The sequence below is a fragment of the Ambystoma mexicanum genome, chromosome 1q (assembly GCF_040938575.1).
Source record: "Ambystoma mexicanum isolate Mex_15411 chromosome 1q, UKY_AmexF1_1, whole genome shotgun sequence".
Lineage (NCBI taxonomy): Eukaryota > Metazoa > Chordata > Amphibia > Caudata > Ambystomatidae > Ambystoma > Ambystoma mexicanum.
In genome coordinates, this window is record NC_090922.1 from 548,274,431 (window position 1) to 548,293,731 (window position 19,301).

A 19,301-nucleotide genomic window follows, 5' to 3' on the forward strand; every position below is an offset into this window, starting at 1 on the left:
GGGCAGGGATTGGTTAGTGAGTGTCTTCTCAGCCTCGGCTTTTTGGAAAGTTATCAGTCATGATCAACAATTCAAGGTGGTGAGAACGGCCCCAAAGGTTCTGTATGTACCCAATAAGTTACCATCTCCGATCCTCGAGGCCTTGAGACAGGACATTTTACCTTTTATACTATATTACTTTTGTATTGTCTGTCTTCAGTTGATTGGGAAAAGTGGTCTTCGCCTGGATCAAATGAATAGGCTTTGTCTCTCAAGTTCAGATCACATATGCAGGGACCACAAAGTTAATATTCCTGCTTCCTTTTATGAGGATTTTCAGCTTTTGCATAAGCAGGTGCCCCATCTCTTCTGAAAAAGTGAAACTTTTTGTCCCTTAGTGTCCTTGGAGAGAATATGTACTCTGGCTGCACGGACAGCCTGATCTGCGCTTCTCTGTGGATTCAGCATGTCAGGCCTCTCTCAGTGTTCTCGAGCCTTCTTAATGTTTTACTGTGAGTTGTAGTTGCACCTCCAGGATGTACTGCTAGGTGATAACAGCATTGAATGAGTCTGAGCTTCAGAAATAGTATGGAACAATGACTCTCCCTCCACTTTATAGCTCTTCTCCTGGGCTCTGTACTGTGTATGTGTAATGGGCAACAAAGGCTCTCCCGAGACCTTGGATCCAGAGCTGTCTTTCTGTCTCTGCTGAATAGAAGTACAGCAGTATTAACATGTCTGACAGTCCTTACTGTGATCTTACTCCTGCAAAGAAGGTAACATATGCTCAAAAGAAGTAAATGGAGATTAAAGGCTGCAGTTCAAATTAAAGCCCACAGATGTTCTCACCATGAATACCATTGAGACCAAAAGATAAAGTTAAATGGTGACTTAAGTCCCACAACCCCCCCATTCCATATGGTTTAGGACTTTCTTAGGGGTTCCTTACATGTTTTTTCGGTATCCTGGCAGTAAAACCACCAGGATACTGGCAAACTGTATTCCTTCTACCGCTGCTTGGATTACAAATGGCAGTGGTGGAGTAAATCCAAATTTTTTCAGAGTCCATTGGACTCTATGGAGCATTTTTTGACGAAATTACTGCACTGGTTATTCCACCTCAGTAATTCCGACAACATTTGGTGAAAAACTGGCTGATTCGATAGGTGAATCCTCCAACTTTCCACCAAACTGGTAGTTGGGCGGTGTGGTAGAAAGGAGCTACATGGTAATGCCGCCACATTTTTACTGTACCACCCAACTCATAATAAGGCCCATTTTACTGCATAGAAACATATGCCCACAAGCGATAAATGGAGATCGAAGACTGCAGTTCACCATCAACAGAAGCCCAAGCGATTTTCTGCATTGAGCCCAAAGAATGCTGATACATTTTCCGCTCTACAATTCATATCTGAATTGGACTTTATGATATGCCACTGAACAACAAAATGCAGATTTAATCTTTCTCTTTCCATACAGGTGTTCATGCTGAGCAGAGCACTACATTCGCACACCAACAACACAGCCCCGGTCAAGCAAGGAGAGCAGCATCTGTTCCACAATGGTGAGTCTGCTTTCAAACCAGCGCTCTCCTAGAAGCAATGGAAGACTCCAAGGTTTGATGATCACAGGTAAGGGAGACAGGGTGAATATTGTTACTAATAGCAGTCATAACATGAATGAGTGTTTTATATACTGAGTGTTCCGCCTAAGCTGCAATTTCCATACAGTACCTGTAACATATGTAGCCTTTATATTACAAGAATGTTTTCTATGAAATAAATATTTGAAGCAGTTTAATTTTGCCCTTAATTTCAAAGTGGATTGTCCACTTATATTGTAACCATGCTCTTTTCATTGACATGGCCATATGGCCATGCACCCAAGACTCTATGCCCTGGCCACAACCACCACCGCATATCACACTCATAGTGGTTTATAACTTTGGGATCCAAGAACAAATTTATAAGCAACAAAGTTATAAGCCACTATGGGTGTGATATGCTGCAATGGTTGTACTTATAAAAGATCATGTTACTATTGGTATTTTGTAACAACTAGTAACATTGAATAATCAACATTTTTTTTTTACCCTCATATTTAGTAGATTACAAACCAGTGTACTGTGCAATTTGCTCAGTTTTTGTGTTTGCTGCAAAAATCATTGGGTCTGTGGGAGAAAAGAAAATCCATGTTGGATAAAAAAAAAACTTTATTTGTTATGCTACAGTCTATTTGTTTGTTTTCAGTGTTCACTTGTTGTTTCTGGCTAATGCTCTATATATTGGCTTGTTGCAGATTTTTGGAGCAGTTAGATACCTGTTGACATATTGTAACTGTCTATTTTTTGTTATAATGAAGTAGTATTGATTTATCTGTATGGATATTGTAAAATTTTGGGGCAGTTAGATACCAGTTGGCGTATTCTAACTGTCTATTTTTTTTAATATAATTTAGTGGTATTCATTTATCTGTTTAGTTGTTGTAGACTCTTCGGGCAGTTAGATACCTGTTGGCATGTTCTAACAGTTTATATTTTTTTTACTAGAAGTTTAGTAAAGGTTTAAGTACAGCTTAGTTAATAAATGTTGGTTTTAAGAACATTAAATAAGTGTTTGAAAGATACCTGTTGACATATTGTAACTGTCTATTTTTTGTTATAATGAAGTGGTATTGATTTATCTGTTTGGATATTGTAAAATTTTGGGGCAGTTAGATAGCAGTTGGCATATTCTAACTGTCTATTATTGTATATAATTTAGTGGTGTCAATTTATCTGTTTGGATATTGTAAAATTTTTGGGCAGTTAGATACCAGTTGGCGTATTCTAACTGTCTATTTTTTATTTAATTTAGTGGTATTCATTTATCTGTTTAGTTGTTGTAGAATCGTCGGACAGTTAGCCTGTTGGCATATTCTACCAGTTTATATTATTTTACTAGAAGTTTAGTAAAGGTTTAAGTACATTTTAGTTAATAAATGTTGGTTTTAAGAACATTAAATAAGTGTTTGAAAGATTTGCTGGTAATCTCTGCTTTAGAGTAATGGTACATTCGAACCATCCACATTTCTTTTTTATATATGCAGTGTAGTGACCTGAATTGGTTGTGGCTCCTGCTTGGCAGATTATACCTATTGTTGTGAAGGTTTTCTTACCAAGTGATACTTGACCATGTGTGAATCCAGTCAGCTTGCAGTTGTTTCTGGTACCATCTGCATTGTAACATAGAAGCATTAGTATTACGTATTTACTATGTGTTTGTATTAGTAAGGTGGAGCGATTAAACGAATTGCAGGTAGAACATATTCTACCATTGTTTGCATTTTGTACAAGTTGCTGAAATGGAATGGATTCACAATTAGGTATTGATATATATACAAAGCGTTCATTGGGGATTTGTTCTTGTGTCACATTGTTGCAGAGAGTGCATGTATGTTTCCACATGTATGAAATCTGGAAGATTTCATTTATAGGTATGTTTTTGTTTTCCAGTACTTGTAGTAAGTACATTAGAAATTCTTGTGGATCTTCCTGTGAGTTTATAGTGAATTTCACCATTCCAGCACAGTAGTCCAATCCTTGTCTTATTCCATAAACACTATACGTGTTATCAGGATTGTTTGTTGCATTTCTGTGAAGTACTAACATTTGCAAACACAATTGGTCTGTACTGTGTAAGTAAATGTTGTCAACAATTGGTGGTAATTGAAATAGAATATTCATTGCTACATTTGCGTAGCAACTTACACCAACTATATTTGAGAGTTTAAATGGACCAGGTAGTTCTGTATCTGAGTTATTTTTTTTGAGTTTGTCTTCCTTCTTTGACGAAGTACCTGGTTTACTTTCCCTAATTGGTTCTTTTTTGCTTGTGGTACTTGATGAAGTATTATTTTCTTTTACTCTCTTTGGAGGATTTGCAGTGACATCCTGTTGCATTTCTGTTTGATTTAGTTTTCTTTTAAAACGTTTTACTTTTTGTGGAACAGGATATGTTTTTAGATGGGGGCTGTATATTGAACGAAGTCTATTGTATTCTAAAATGCAAGGAATATCAGCGTTTAGTTTACTTGCATCAAAGTTGATTAGAAATAGACTGTCAAGTGTACATAAGCGTGATAGTGCTACGTAGCTCATGCCTTCTTTAAAGACTGTGGGGGTAATTCATAGAATTCAGCGCACAAGTGGCGCACGCGGGCTGGCGCACAGTGTGCGCGTGCGAATCCCTGCACCAGCCGCGTGCGCCAAAACCCATTTCCGCGCACAGCGTATTCATGGATTCCAGCTACCAAAACCAGCCGTGGGGCACAGTGGCGCAGCGACCCTGCAGCAGCGCCAGTTACGCCCCCAAGAACACCTCTCGCGCAGGGAAAAGCCATCAAAATCCCCAATCCAGCGCAAAGGGCTGCGCTAACCCTGTACCAGCACGGCAAGCGGGCTACGTGTATCACTGGGGTGCGCGGGAAGTACCTCACGTCATTTCAGCTGGGTACGTACATGTCAGGGGTGCGCGGGAAGTTTCACACGCGATTCCATCAGGGTACGTGTATTTCAGGGGTGCGCGGGAAGTTCCACACGCGATTTCAGCAGGGTACTTGTATTTCAGGGGTGCGCGGGAAGTTCCACACGTGATTCCATCAGGGTATGTGTATTTCAGGGGTGCGCGGGAATTTTCACACGCGATATCAGCAGGGTACGTGTATTCCAGGGGTGCGCGGGAAGTTCCACACGCGAATGTCCACGCTACATGTATTTCGGGGTGCGCGGGAAGTTTCACACGCGATATCAGCAGGGTACATGTATTCCAGGGGTGCGCGGGAAGTTCCACACGCGAATGTCCTGGCTACGTGTATTTCGGGGTGCGCGGGAAGTTCCACACGCGAATCTCCTGGCTACGTGTATTTCGGGGTGCGCGGGAAGTTACACACGTGAATCTCCTGGCTACGTGTATCTTGGGGTGCGTGGGAAGTCTCACACGCGAAGTCAGCAGGGTACATGTATATCAGGGGTGCGCGGGAAGTCACACACGCGAATTTCCTGGCTACGTGTATCTTGGGTGCGTGGGAAGTTTCACATGCGAAGTCAGCAGGGTACATGTATATCAGGGGTGCGCGGGAAGTCACACACGCGAATTTCCTGGCTACGTGTATCTTGGGTGCGTGGGAAGTTTCACACGCGATATCAGCAGGGTACGTGCATATCAGGGGTGCGCGGAAAGTATCACACGCGATTCCATCAGGGTACGTGTATTACAGGGGTGCGCGGGGAGCACCACACGTGAATTGCACGTGTGGGTCCTCCCAGGTGTTCCCTCTACACCCTCCACGGCCCCTGCAGGTGGCTCACACCACAGGGGCCTACCCTGCACATGTCCTGCAGGCACCCCATCCACCATGGCCATGCCCCCAGCCAACCCACATGTCAACTTGCACTACTGCCCACCAACGCATGTCCCCCTGCACCCCCAGCCACCAGGGGCACCCTCCACCAGGCCCCCACCCATGTCTCCCACCACCCCCACCCCCCAGCAGTGCAGGGGCAGCCTCCACCAGGCCCCTACCCATTTCCAACTCATGTCCCCACCACCCCCACCCCCCAGCAGTGCAGGGGCACCCTCCACCAGGCCCCCACCCATGTCCAACTCATGTCCCCACCACCCCCACCCCCCAGCACTGTGGGGCACCTGCGAGCAGGCCCCCACCCATGTCCAACTCATGTCCCCACCAACCCCACCCCCCAGCAGTGCAGGGGCACACTCCACCAGGCACCCACCCATGTCTCCCACCACTCCCACCCCCCAGCAGTGCAGGGGCAGCCTCCACCAGGCCCCCACCCATGTCCAACTCATGTCCCCACCACCCCCACCCCCAGCACTGTGGGGCACCTGCCAGCAGGCCCCCACCCATGCCCAACTCATGTCCCCACCACCCCACCCCCCAGCAGTGCAGGGGCAGCCTCCACCAGGCCCCCACCCATGTCTCCCACCACCCCCACCCCCCAGCAGTGCAGGGGCAGCCTCCACCAGGCCCCCACCCATGTCCAACTCACGTCCCCACCACCCCCACCCCCCAGCACTGTGGGGCACCTGCCAGCAGGCCCCCACCCATGTCCAACTCATGTCCCCACCACCCCCACCCTCCAGCACTGTGGGGCACCCTCCACCAGGCCCCCACCCATGTCTCCCACCACCCCCATCCCCCAGTAGTGCAGGGGCAGCCTCCACCAGGCCCCCACCCATGTCCAACTCATGTCCCCACCACCCCCACCCCCCTGCACTGTGGAGCACCTGCCAGTAGGCCCCCACCCATGTCCAACTCATGTCCCCACCAGCCCCACCCCCCAGCACTGTGGGGCACCCTCCACCAGGCCCCCACCCATGTCTCCCACCACCCCCACCCCCCAGCACTGTGCGGCACCTGCCAGCAGGCCCCCACCCATGTCCAACTCATGTCCCCACCACCCCCCAGCAGTGCAGGGGCACCCTCCACCAGGCCCCCACCCATGTCCAACTCATGTCCCCACCACCCCCACCCCCCAGCAGTGCAGGGGCAGCCTCCACCAGCCCCCCACCCATGTCCAACTCATGTCCCCATCACCCCCACCCCCCAGCACTGTGGGGCACCCTCCACCAGGCCCCCACCCATGTCTCCCACCACCCCCACCCCCCAGCACTGTGGGGCACCTGCCAGCAGGCCCCCACCCATGTCCAACTCATGTCCCCACCACCCCCACCCCCCAGCAGTGCAGGGGCACCCTCCACCAGGCCCACACCCATGTCCAACTCATGTCCCCACCACCCCCACCCCCCAGCAGTGCAGGGGCAGCCTCCACCAGGCCCCCACCCATGTCCAACTCATGTCCCCACCACCCCCACCCCCCAGCACTGTGGGGCACCTGCCAGCAGGCCCCCACCCATGTCCAACTCATGTCCCCACCACCCCCACCCCCAGCAGTGCAGGGGCACCCTCCACCAGGCCCCCACCCATGTCTCCCACCACCCCCACCCCCCAGTAGTGCAGGGGCAGCCTCCACCAGGCCCCCACCCATGTCCAACTCATGTCCACACCACCCCCAACCCCCAGCACTGTGGGGCACCTGCCAGCAGGCCCCCACCCATGTCCAACCCATGTCCCCACCACCCCCACCCCCCAGCAGTGCAGGGGCAGCCTCCACCAGGCCCCCACCCATGTCCAACTCATGTCTCCACCACCCCCAACCCCCAGCAGTGCAGTGGCACCCTCCACCAGGCCCCCACCCATGTCCAACTCATGTCCCCACCACCCCCACCCCCCAGCAGTGCAGGGGCAGCCTCCACCAGGCCCCCACCCATGTCCAACTCATGTCCCCAACACCCCCTCCCCCCAGCACTGTGGGGCACCTGCCAGCAGGCCCCCACCCATGTCCAACTCATGTCGCCACCACCCCCACCCCGCAGCACTGTGGGGCACCTGCCAGCAGGCCCCCACCCATGTCCAACTCATGTCCCCACCACCCCCACCTCCCAGCAGTGCAGGGGCACCCTCCACCAGGCCCCCACCCGTGTCCAACTCATGTCCCCACCACCCCCACCCCCCAGCACTGTGGGGCACCCTCCACCAGGCCCCCACCCATGTCTCCCACCACCCCCACCACCCAGCACTGTGGGGCACCTGCCAGCAGGCCCCCACCCATGTCCAACTCATGTCCCCACCACCCCCACCCCCCAGCAGTGCAGGGGCACCCTCCACCAGGCCCCCACCCATGTCCAACTCATGTCCCCACCACCCCCACCCCCCAGCAGTGCAGGGGCAGCCTCCACCAGGCCCCCACCCATGTCCAACTCATGTCCCCATCACCCCCACCCCCCAGCACTGTGGGGCACCTGCCAGCAGGCCCCCACCCATGTCCAACTCATGTCCCCACCACCCCCACCCCCCAGCAGTGCAGGGGTACCCTCCACCAGGCCCCCACCCATGTCCAACTCATGTCCCCACCACCCCCACCCCCCAGCAGTGCAGGGGCAGCCTCCACCAGGCCCCCACCCATGTCCAACTCATGTCCCCACCACCCCCACCCCCCAGCACTGTGGGGCACCTGCCAGCAGGCCCCCACCCATGTCCAACTCATGTCAGCACCACCCCCACTCCCAGCAGTGCAGGGGCACCCTCCACCAGGCCCCCACCCATGTCTCCCACCACCCCCACCCCCCAGTAGTGCAGGGGCAGCCTCCACCAGGCCCCCACCCGTGTCCAGCTCATGTCGACAGCACCCCCACCCCCCAGCACTGTGGGGCACCTGCCAGCGGGCCCCCACCCATGTCCAACTCATGTCCCCACCTCCCCCAGCAGTGCAGGGGCGGCCTCCACCAGGCCCCCACCCATGTCCAACTCATGTCCCCACCACCCCCACCTCCCAGCAGTGCAGGGGCACCCTCCACCAGGCCCCCACCCATGTCCAACTCATGTCCCCACCACCCCCACCCCCCAGCAGTGCAGGGGCAGCCTCCACCAGGCCCCCACCCATGTCCAACTCATGTCCCCACCACCCCCAGCCCCCAAGACTCTGGGGCACCTGCCAGCAGGCCCCCACCCATGTCCAACTCATGTCCCCACCACCCCACAGCAGTGCAGGGGCACCCTCCACCAGGCCCCCACCCATGTCCAACTCATGTCCCCACCTCCCCCACCTCCCAGCAGTGCAGGGGCACCCTCCACCAGGCCCCCACCCATGTCCAACTCATGTCCCCACCACCCCCACCCCCCAGCAGTGCAGGGGCAGCCTCCACCAGGCCCCCACCCATGTCCAACTCATGTCCCCACCACCCCAGCCCCCAGCACTGTGGGGCACCTGCCAGCAGGCCCCCACCCATGTCCAACTCATGTCCCCACCACCCCCCAGCAGTGCAAGGGCACCCTCCACCAGGCCCCCACCCATGTCCAACTCATGTCCCCACCACCCCCACCTCCCAGCAGTGCAGGGGCACCCTCCACCAGGCCCCCACCCATGTCCAACTCATGTCCCCACCACCCCCACCACCCAGCAGTGCTGGGGCAGCCTCCACCAGGCCCCCACCCATGTCCAACTCATGTCCCCACCACCCCCAGCCCCCAGCACTGTGGGGCACCTGCCAGCAGGCCCCCACCCATGTCCAACTCATGTCCCCACCACCCCCCAGCAGTGCAGGGGCACACTCCACCAGGCCCCCACCCATGTCCAACTCATGTCCCCACCACCCCCACTCCCCAGCAGTGCAGGGGCAGCCTCCACCAGGCCCCCACCCATGTCCAACTCATGTCCCCTCCAACCCCCACGCCCCAGCAGTGCAGGGGCAGCCTCCACCAGACCCCCACCCATGTCTCCCATCACCCCCACCCCCCAGCAGTGCAGGGGCACCCTCCACCAGGCCCCCACCCATGTCTCCCACCACCCCCACCCCCCAGCAGTGCAGGGGCAGCCTCCACCAGGCCCCCACCCATGTCTCCCACCACCACCACCCCCCAGCAGTGCAGGGGCACCCTCCACCAGGCCCCCAACCATGTCTCCCACCACCCCCACCCCCCAGCAGTGCAGGGGCAGCCTCCACCAGGCCCCCACCCATGTCCAACTCATGTCCCCAACACCCCCACCCCCCAGCAGTGCAGGGGCACCCTCCACCAGGCCCCCACCCATGTCCAACTCATGTCCCCACCACCCCCGCCCCCCAGCACTGTGGGGCACCTGCCAGCAGGCCCCCACCCATGTCCAACTCATGTCCCCACCACCCCCACCCCCCAGCAGTGCAGGGGCACTCTCCACCAGGCCCCCACCCATGTCTCCCATCACCCCCACCCCCCAGCAGTGCAGGGGCAGCCTCCATCAGGCCCCCACCCATGTCCAACTCATGTCCCCACCACCACCACTCCCCAGCAGTGCAGGGGCAGCCTCCACCAGGCCCCCACCCATGTCCAACTCATGTCCCCACCACCCCCACCCCCAGCACTGTGGGGCATCTGCCAGCAGGCCCCCACCCATGTCCAACTCATGTCCCCACCACCCCCACCCCCCAGCAGTGCAGGGGCACCCTCCACCAGGCCCCCACCCATGTCTCCCACCACCCCCACCCCCCAGCAGTGCAGGGGCAGCCTCCACCAGGCCCCCACCCATGTCTCCCACCACCCCCAACCCCCAGCAGTGCAGCGGGCTAGTCTGACGGCTCACTTTTGGATGTCCCGGGCCAGGGCATCATCAAACTCCTGCTCAATGTCCCGGAGGCGGTCCTCCTCCATGGCCCTGAGGGTCCGCAGGGCCGTCGACGTGTCCACCTCCAACCCCCTGCGGATTGCCTCGAGGCACTCGGCCCGCCTCAGGGCCCTCCGCATGGAGTTCTCCGCCCTGACCATCGTGAGCCGTGCATCTATGGCGTGGCCCAACCGCTGCCACACGGAAGACACTCTCTGTCCTGGGTCCTCCTGCCCTCCGGCCGATGCCTGCCCCTCCGATGTTGAAGGCCCCGAGCCTTCATGGCTCCCACCACGTTGCTGCTGCTGCTGTGCCTCTGCCCGTGCACTGCCTCCTGCTGCCTGCACATCCTCCGCCGGCTGGGGTGCAGTCGTTGATGTGGCCACCCCTGCTGGACGTCCGACTCCCGACTGTGGCAGGGATGCCTCCTCCACCAGCCTGGCCGCACCGTCAGAGGCAGCTCCACAGGGCACCCAGGTGACTGATGGGTGGGAAAATGGCACGGAGGATGACTGGCGCGTAGGGGGTTCAGTTGAGGAGGGGGTCGTAGCAAGCCCCATCAAACAGAGGAATCCGGCCTGGGTGACCTGTCCCAGTAGCCTGACGTGGTCAACGAGCCATTCGAGATGACGTGCAGTCTCCTCATGAAAAGACTGCAGGTCACCTCGCATGGCCCGTTGACGCAACGCCACACCAGTCAGGACAGGCTCAACCCGGACCCGGATAGCCACGTCCGCAGGCAGAGGAAGGCCAGTTGTCGTTTGCTCATCCCCTGCCTGAAAACGGGTCTGGACGTAGGCATCCCTGCTGGTGCAAGATGATGCAGGGACAGGATCAGGGACAGGATTGCACACAGGCACCTCCGCGGCAGCCTGTGCGGCCTCCTGTCCCTGGTCCTGCACTGCACCACTAGCACCAGTGGGATCCCAACCTCCAGACCCCGTCTCTGTTGCTTGCACGGCCTCCTCCTCCACCAAACCCCCCACCAACCTGGATGACTCTGTGCCATCTCCCCCCGTTGGGCCCTGTGGGGTCCCAGCTGCCCCTTCTGCTGCCGAGGAGTCCAACTCCAACCTCCGCCTCTTGGACCTCCCCCCGGCAGCTGCGGCCTGGGACGCGGCACCGGACTCCTCACTCCCCGACGAGATGACAACCTGGGAGGGGAGCCGGGCCTTGCGTCTCCGGCTGGCGGTGGGATCCCCGCTGCTGTGCTCCACAGCACCTTCTCCGCCCTCTTCATTAGTTGACGCTGCATACAGGGAGAAATAAAACACAGGCATCAGGGCACTGTACAATGGACACATACACACATGACAGTTGTACATGAGTGGCATTGGCAAACCTCAGACATGCCATCACAATCCCCAACACACATGTCATTTAAACTCGCACACATGAGCCATACCACAGCCATATCGCAACTGCCAGCACCATCCATACACATACAACAGCATGAGCAGGCAAAGCTGAGCCAGACATCACATGCAACACAGGAAGTGCACCACACATGTACAAACACCACCACACTTGCATGCATGTGTAAACCTCTGCCAAGTGTTGCAGTGTTGAGATGGGCATCCATGTCACATCTGCCAATCAGGCTTCCACATCCCGCTGTCACATGCATCCATGTTGCATCACTGTTGCACCCTTGTCAAATACACACAAATGCACATGTACACAGTGCTGATACATGCAGCTGAAAACAACATACATGCGTGACATCACAGACATGTCTACTTACATACACATTCATCCAAACATGTGTGCCCACACAACTGCATTTGGCATGCAAGCCTACACACACAAGCACCATCCATGTCTCACACATTCCAGCCCTCGCATGTGTTAGCCCCACGGCCTTGTACACCCCCACCCATACTCGACCCCATACAAACAGATGTGCAACCTGCACACTACTGAAACATCACCACACGCACAGCTCACAATCAGGATGCATGTACACTTACCGCTCGACTCCAGACGGGTCTGCCTCTCAAGGACCTGGACGTGGAGCGCTGGGGATATGCGTTCCAGGACCCTCATTTGATCTTCTGACAAGTGGCCCTGGCGCCCCTTGGCATCCGCTGCCTTCAAGAGGCGCCGGGCCTTGTTCAGGGTCCTGGACCTGAAGTCCTCCCAGCGCTTCTTGACATGTTGGAAGTCGCGGACTGCCACCCCCTCCGCGTTGATGGCAGTCACGAAGTCAGTCCAGATCCAAGTCCGTCCTTCCTTGTCGGCGCGGGAACTTCTGAAGAGGGCATCATATTGCCCCAGGACTTGCTCCACCAGGACACCAACTTCCCTGGCACTGAAGCTGGTGCCCCTCTGCCTCTCCGGCCTGGGGTTGTCAGTGGTGCCAGATGTTGCAGTGCCCGACATGACAACCCCAGAGGCAGGAGTGTGTGGGCAACTGGGTCCTGGGGCTGGGCTGTGGAGCGATGGAATCCCAGTCGGGAGTCTTCGGTTCCAGCAGGGGTGGTCACAGCAACAGCACCCCTGGCTGATGTGCAGGCAGCAAATGGCAGGGCACGTGGGCAGCAGGCAGTCAGGCAGCAGCAGATGGCAGGTGGGAGCGTGCTCGGGGCTCTGGGGGGCAGTAGTTCGGCCTTCTGGGCAGGAGCGTGGTCTTCCGTGTGCTTACGCGTGGCCAGCTTGATACGGAGTGATTTGGCACGTGAAAATTCGGCACGTGAGTGTGTAATTCGAGGAAAGGCCCTTAGCGCGTAAGCACGTCTGCACGCATACGCAATTTCATTGGACAGAAGGCCACTCAAGCGCAAGCGCCCCTGTGATGTGACGCGCACAGGCATGCATGGCCATTTCAGCATGCGTGAAAAACTGCGTGTAATACGGGGAAAGGGCCCATGCGCGTAAGTGACGTGACGCGCGTGTGCGTTTCCCTCAGCACGGGTTAAAGGTGAGCGGGCCCAGCAGTTCGCTGTACTGCCTTTCGTGGAGACCGACGTGTGTTGCTGCTTCCTGTTGTTTCGCGCGCCATCACATCTTCACAGCTATCAAGGACGTATCTCTTCTTTTGGCGGGGGTATTGGCTACGCATGTTTTTCTGCATCGCGCTAGTCAGACGGTGAGTCGCACACGCTCTTTTTCCCACTGCGGGTGCCCCTGTGTATCGCACCCATTTTCGATGTCATAGTAGCCTGCGTGTCCCACGCGTACGCGTTATTCGTGTTACTGGATGCCACCGCGTACTGCGGGAGGTTGAATCCACGCACATAGGCTGCAGGGTTGCATGCACGGTTTTACTGCAGTTTTGGGGTGCCTGAGCGTTGCGTGACCCGTCACTACATCACCGGGGTCACATACAGCCTTGCAGGTGCAGGGGGGCTGTTAACATCTTGCTTCCTACCCCCTTCACCCCAATTGCCCAGGTCAATTGTGGTATACACCTCCCATTGGCACCACTCCATCTGTGCCGGCACTACTACATCTGTGCCATGGTTGGGAGGCCACCGAAGGTGAGGGGCGCCTCAGCTGGGCGTCCTCCTCATGGCGGGCGTGGTCGGGGACGTGGCCGTGGTGACCAGGGAGTAGGGGGACTCCAGGGTGTCCAGGGCGGCCACCGAGGGGGAAGAGGCAGGGGTGTGACACTTGAGCACAATGTTGTGCCATGTGTCGGTGCAGTCATGCCACCACCCCCTGTGGTTCTGGGGGATGCAGCTTCTGCATCTGGCACTGGCACCCGTGTGACCCGGCAGTCCGTTCCATCGACTGCCAGGGGCCCAAGGGTAGTGGTAGCTGCAGGTGCAGCTGTGGACACCGCCACCCAGGCTCGGGGTCTGCCAGCGCAGGCTGCGTTGGCACTTGAAGAGCCCTTGGTAGGTCTCCAACAGGCCAGGGGGGAAACCATAGGGGCAGGCCGGGCTGCTCAGACCAAGACACGTGTCCCTGGGGCAGTCATGTCATCTGCTGCCCCGAACAGCCGGGTGTTGGCAAGTGCAGGGGCAGATGCACGGAACAGCACCCCGGTTGTGAGTCTGCCAACCAGGACCGTTGCGGTCAATGATCCTGCCACAGCTGGTGTTGCTGCGCAGGGTCCATTAGTGGGCACCCAGCTGCCACTGACAGAAGTCAGGCCTTTGGTCATACCTCCACCTGCCACTCCCTTGGCTCAATCCACCAAACCCACTGGCCATACTGGTTAGGGCGGCATTAGCCAGCCAGGGTCTGCGCCACAGTCCAAGAGGAGGAAGGTTGCACCTGCAACACAGGCTGGGACCCCACACACAGCCACAACCTCCTGCACGTCGAGGAAGAAGCCTTTCTGTAAGCAGGAACTGGACTTCCTCGTGGACTACGTGCGGGGCCACAGCCGTGACATGCTAGTGGGTGCCAATAGTCAGACTACGGCTGCCCAACGTGACACCCACTGGAAGCATGTTCCGGCGCAAGAGTGCAAAAAGCGTTGGAATGACATCAAACGCAGCACTAAGGCTAAGCGTGCCTCTAATTACAACTTGACTCTGGTGACTGGCGGTGGGCCTGCACCAGAGGAGGAAGAGCTCACTCCGCATGAGGCACTTGTTGCGGAGTTCATACCACCTGAATTGGTCGAAGGAGTGGGAGAGATGCTGGACTTTGATGCCCAGTCCAGTGAGTTTTGATGCGTGTTTGTTGAGGGCGTGTGTGTTTCACTTGTGGGATGTGTTGTGCATGATTGCCGCTACATGTGACGTGTACATGGTTCTGATGTGTAAGTAATGCAATGCTTCCGTCATGCATGTCTCCTCTGCCTGCATGCGGGGACTCCATGTAGGCATACTCCCTTGCCCCTCCTCCGCCACTCTGCACCCCAGTTCCACCTTTGCACTGGTGTTCTTCAATCTTGCCAATGTGTACTTTCTTGTTCATGCGTCCTGTGTAGATGCTAACTTCCAGCATAGAATCTGCCAAACATATGCCGTGTGGTACAGCTTTAGTACTTGATGCAGGGTATCTCACTTGTACTGTGCATAGGTCAGATCTCCCGCAGGGACATGAGTGCCCATTCATGCTCCATATGCATTGCACGCATGCCCCTATGTGTCCTTGACTGGATGATCACTGTAATACAAGTCATTGGTTACATACATTGCCTGCCATCTCATCAGCCTTCCCATGTCAACTGTGGCTCAGTCCTGCGTTGCACACATGTTTAGGGTCTGACAATCTGTGTGGCTCACAGGCCTCAGCCTGTTCAATGGCCAATGACTCTGTCCAACTGTTGTTGTGTCTTCTTCACACATGGGCGGAATCCAGAGTTTTCATCATGTGTCCTGCTTACTCTCCCTGCATCATTTGCAGTGTTGTCACTTGAATCACATTCAGCTGTTTATGCCAGTCAACACTGCCTGTCAATACACAGGTGTATGGTCAGCCTTTTGATACCATGCTAGGCATCCCTGCTTTGGTACTGGGGTGGAGGGGTGCTTGGCTTCTAGATATGGTACACATTGAATGCACAATGCACGTGATGTCTGAATTTGACATTGCACTGCCTTCACATTTCCTGGCACACACCATGGAGTCCTTGTACATGTAGGTAGTGAGTGGCGTACACATTTTCTGCACTGCATAGACCCACTTCCATGGAAACTGCCACCTTTCAACAGGTCTGATCACAGAATCAATTCAAAGTTGACCCAGCATGCATGGCAGGTTATATGTTGTGTGTCACATGTCTGCCTGATGCGTTTGCTTTCGGTGTGTGTGTGTGTTGTGTGCTTCTGACATGTGTAGTGACCTTTTTTCTCTCTATTTTTCAGGTGATGACGCAATGGAGGCGGAGGATGGTGTTGTCATGCCAGACACAGGGTTGTTACCACTACATCAACCCGGCACTAGTGGGGGTCGTGGGGTGGTAGGCCACGAAAACCCCCAAGTGCTACAGTCCATCTTGTCTCTGGCTGCCTATGAGTCCAGCCTTGATGATGACTCTGACGTCCATGTTGAGTTGGATGAGCATCAAGTCCATGTGTCAGGGGTGAGTGATTCTGATGTGGACACTCCTCTGTCTGCGACACCTGCACTGAGGGATCAGACAGTCTTGGTTCCTCCGCCCGTGGAGGATCAGGATGCAGGGTCACCCTCCACATCAGTCACTGATGTGTCTGGGACATCACATCGACGGGGGAATGTAGTCGTGCAGCCGCGGGCGGTGCCAACACAGCGAGGACCCCCGGTCCTTGGGTCCCGCAGGGGTGAAGCCCGGCAATGCGGTCACCGCGCACAACCGCAGTATACTGAGTGGTAGCAAGACATGACTTCCAATTCAGAACGTCAGGGGGCAGCAATGGAGAACATCGCTGAGAGCATGGAGCGTGTGGCCCGATCTGTGCTCCCCCCTGCTAGGCAGGTGCTTCTCCAGCAGCAGGCGGCACGGTCCACGGCCCGCTCGCTCAGGCTGGGCATGGCGGCCTCAGACAGGGCACACCAGGCTGAAATGTCGTCTCTGCGTCAAGCAATTGCTGCTTACGCAGAGGCGCACATGGATGCCCTGAGGGAGGAGTATGCTTCCCTCAGATCCACTCTGGGTGTCCTTATGATGTCCCAGAGGCAGCAGGCAGAGGAGAGGTTTGCACAGCTTGAGCGTACCATCTCGGCTGAGCTACAGGCTTGCCGGGAGGTGCAGCAGTTGTCCAGCCAGGCCTTGCAGGAGGAACTCCGTGTTACACGTGCTACCTTGCAAGAGGAAGCACGTGTATCACGTGAGGTTCTGCATGCAGACCTCCATCACATCGCCACACAGAACCAGGCTCACCCGTCCGGCAGACTTGCTGCCGACGAGGGGCAAGCTGTGGCTAGGCGTGGCCAGGCTACTGTGCCACGTCCTCCTTTACAGGATGAGCCAGACTCGGACGACCATCTATCTCCCACATAGGTCGGGCTGTGCAGGCGTTGAGCCCATGGAGGTTTTTTTTTGGCTCAGCATCATCGCATGTGGATGTTGAGCAGCACCCTGTACCTCCCCCCTCTTGGGTGCCTCCCCTCCCCCCCGGGTTGTATGTGGCCATTTTTTCTTTTTCTTTTAGTTTAGTTAGTTAAGTTTCTGTTTGATAGTTAGTTTAATTAGGTAATGTAGGTTTTCCATAGTTAGTGTAATTAGTTAATAGTCACTATAGTTTAAAATTGCCCGTCTATTGTGCTTTTGTGGCTTTTGAAGGCATCCACTGTCTGTTCCAGCTGGGCCCTTCAGGCTTGTCTTGTGTATGTGTTTGCTGCTTGGGGTCCTTGACTCACATATGCCACTCCTGCCTCCCTTATCCATGGGCTCGCAAGGATGGTTCGGTGTCACAAACTTTTACACAAGGGCCTTGGACTGTCATATCTGTGGCATGTCTGGTGCTGTGTGACTCGTGTTTACACCCCTAGTGGGGATGATTTTGGTGTTATTGTCCACTGTTCAGCTTTTGCTAGATGGGGTGTTTCATGATTAATGTGTACATTCATTGCTATGCATTGTGTAGTATGTTTCTTATCTTTACTGTACACGTGCTTGTTGCAATTCATGCTGTAGATAGTGTTACACACTTTGGATGTGAAAGACGGACTGATGGTGTGATTTATGCTGTGACTCTCTGACATGGTCAAGTAATGAGATGCCTGAAGAGACACACACAGATGACTTTGAAGCATTAATCATGTGTTTCATGCCCTTTCTGCAGGGGGATGAGCCTCCAGAGCACCTTAGCCAGCAGACATGGTCCATTGGACGACGGAATTCTGGACACGTTTGTTGGTGCCCACATTCACATGTGTGCACAAGCAGAGGCACAGGGATTGCAGACCTACATCCTAGAACTGCTGACGTGTTCCAAGGAACTCCAGGCAAGGTGAGCAGCACAGGGGGGCCACAACACAGCAAAGCTTGCACCAGGCGAGTTGCACATGCAGGCTTAGTCACAGCACTGAGGGTGAGCTTGGACGAATATTGGTGTTGAAGCACACAATGCAGCTCAGATGTGTTGGTGGACTGATGGCTGTTGATTGTAAGGTTGTTTGGGACACCTGCAGGGGCAGTGGCACATGCCCTCCGGTACACCAAGGTCCATTGAGGCACTCGTATCAACCATTTAGCCTTCCGAGACATGGAAAGGGGCAGCTCACAGGGACATACAGCAAGGGACATACTCGGGTGCAGTGCATTTCATTTCCATGTACTTTATGATAAATGCACTGCCAACTTTGTTTCGGTCATGGTGGTATGCAACTTGCTCTGAAGTCATGGCTTGCTATATGGGTCTGTCTGCTTACCCAGGGAACATTGCATGTTGTGTGAATTGTGACACATTGGTGTTCCATTTGCCACGCACCCACCGGCGGCTGACTTACTGCATTGACTGTGTATGACCCGTCACAGGGGTAATGTTATATATGGGTACGAAGCATCTACACCAGATTGTCTGTTTGTAGTGTAGTTTGTTGCTATGGGGCATGTTTGGTGGTGTGTTTTTGTGTAATTGGCACGTACAGGGTGTTGACTGTGGCTCTCTTTGCAGCATTGCAGTGCTCCTGTAACCGGACCTGAGAGTGCGCAGGCAGGAGGCCAGCACTCAAAACCAGAGCTAAGTGTCTTGTTGTTTTTCTTTCAAACAAACTGCTCTGCATAGGCTTGCTGGGGGGTGCACTAATGCATGGATGTATGTGTGATTCAATTTGGTATGTTTTTTTCCCCTAATCACCCGGAGTCCTATCCAATTTTGAACCCTGTACCCTCTACCCGGTATTCCTGCTTCCCGTACCTATCCAAGCAACGTTCCCTAACCCTCTTTCCCCGCTGGGGTTGCGGATGCCTGTGTAAGCCCCGAACTTGCAGGCGCCAAAACCCTAGAGGGGGTGGTTGGTTCGTACCACTCCTAAGCCTGGACTACAGAAGGCCATGACAATGATGTCCAAGTTTGTTTGGATTGTGTATGTGTTCATGCAGGTAGTACATTTTCGTGCATTCCCTACTTTCATGTGTCATTCCTCCTCCCCTCTCCTGCCACTCATTCCAGTTATCCAGTGTGCCAACACCTGTCCCGACTGCATATCCCTGAACCTCCTTCCCCACCAGGGTCTCAGGGGCCTGTGTGAGTTTGACCTTGCAGGCACCCGGGACACGTTGGGGGTGGTTGTTTCG

The 19,301-nt window shown here is 55.2% G+C and overlaps 1 protein-coding gene across 1 annotated transcript in view; it reads left to right on the forward strand.

Annotated features, from left to right (window-relative positions):
* Window positions 1-19,301, forward strand: part of LOC138531343 (carcinoembryonic antigen-related cell adhesion molecule 6-like) — a 692,624-nt gene that overhangs the window by 127,881 nt on the left and 545,442 nt on the right. The window contains exon 3 of the mRNA XM_069640984.1: window positions 1,462-1,613. Coding sequence (XP_069497085.1) covers window positions 1,544-1,613 — 70 coding nt within the window. The 5' untranslated portion in view covers window positions 1,462-1,543. The remainder of the gene's footprint in view (window positions 1-1,461; window positions 1,614-19,301) is intronic.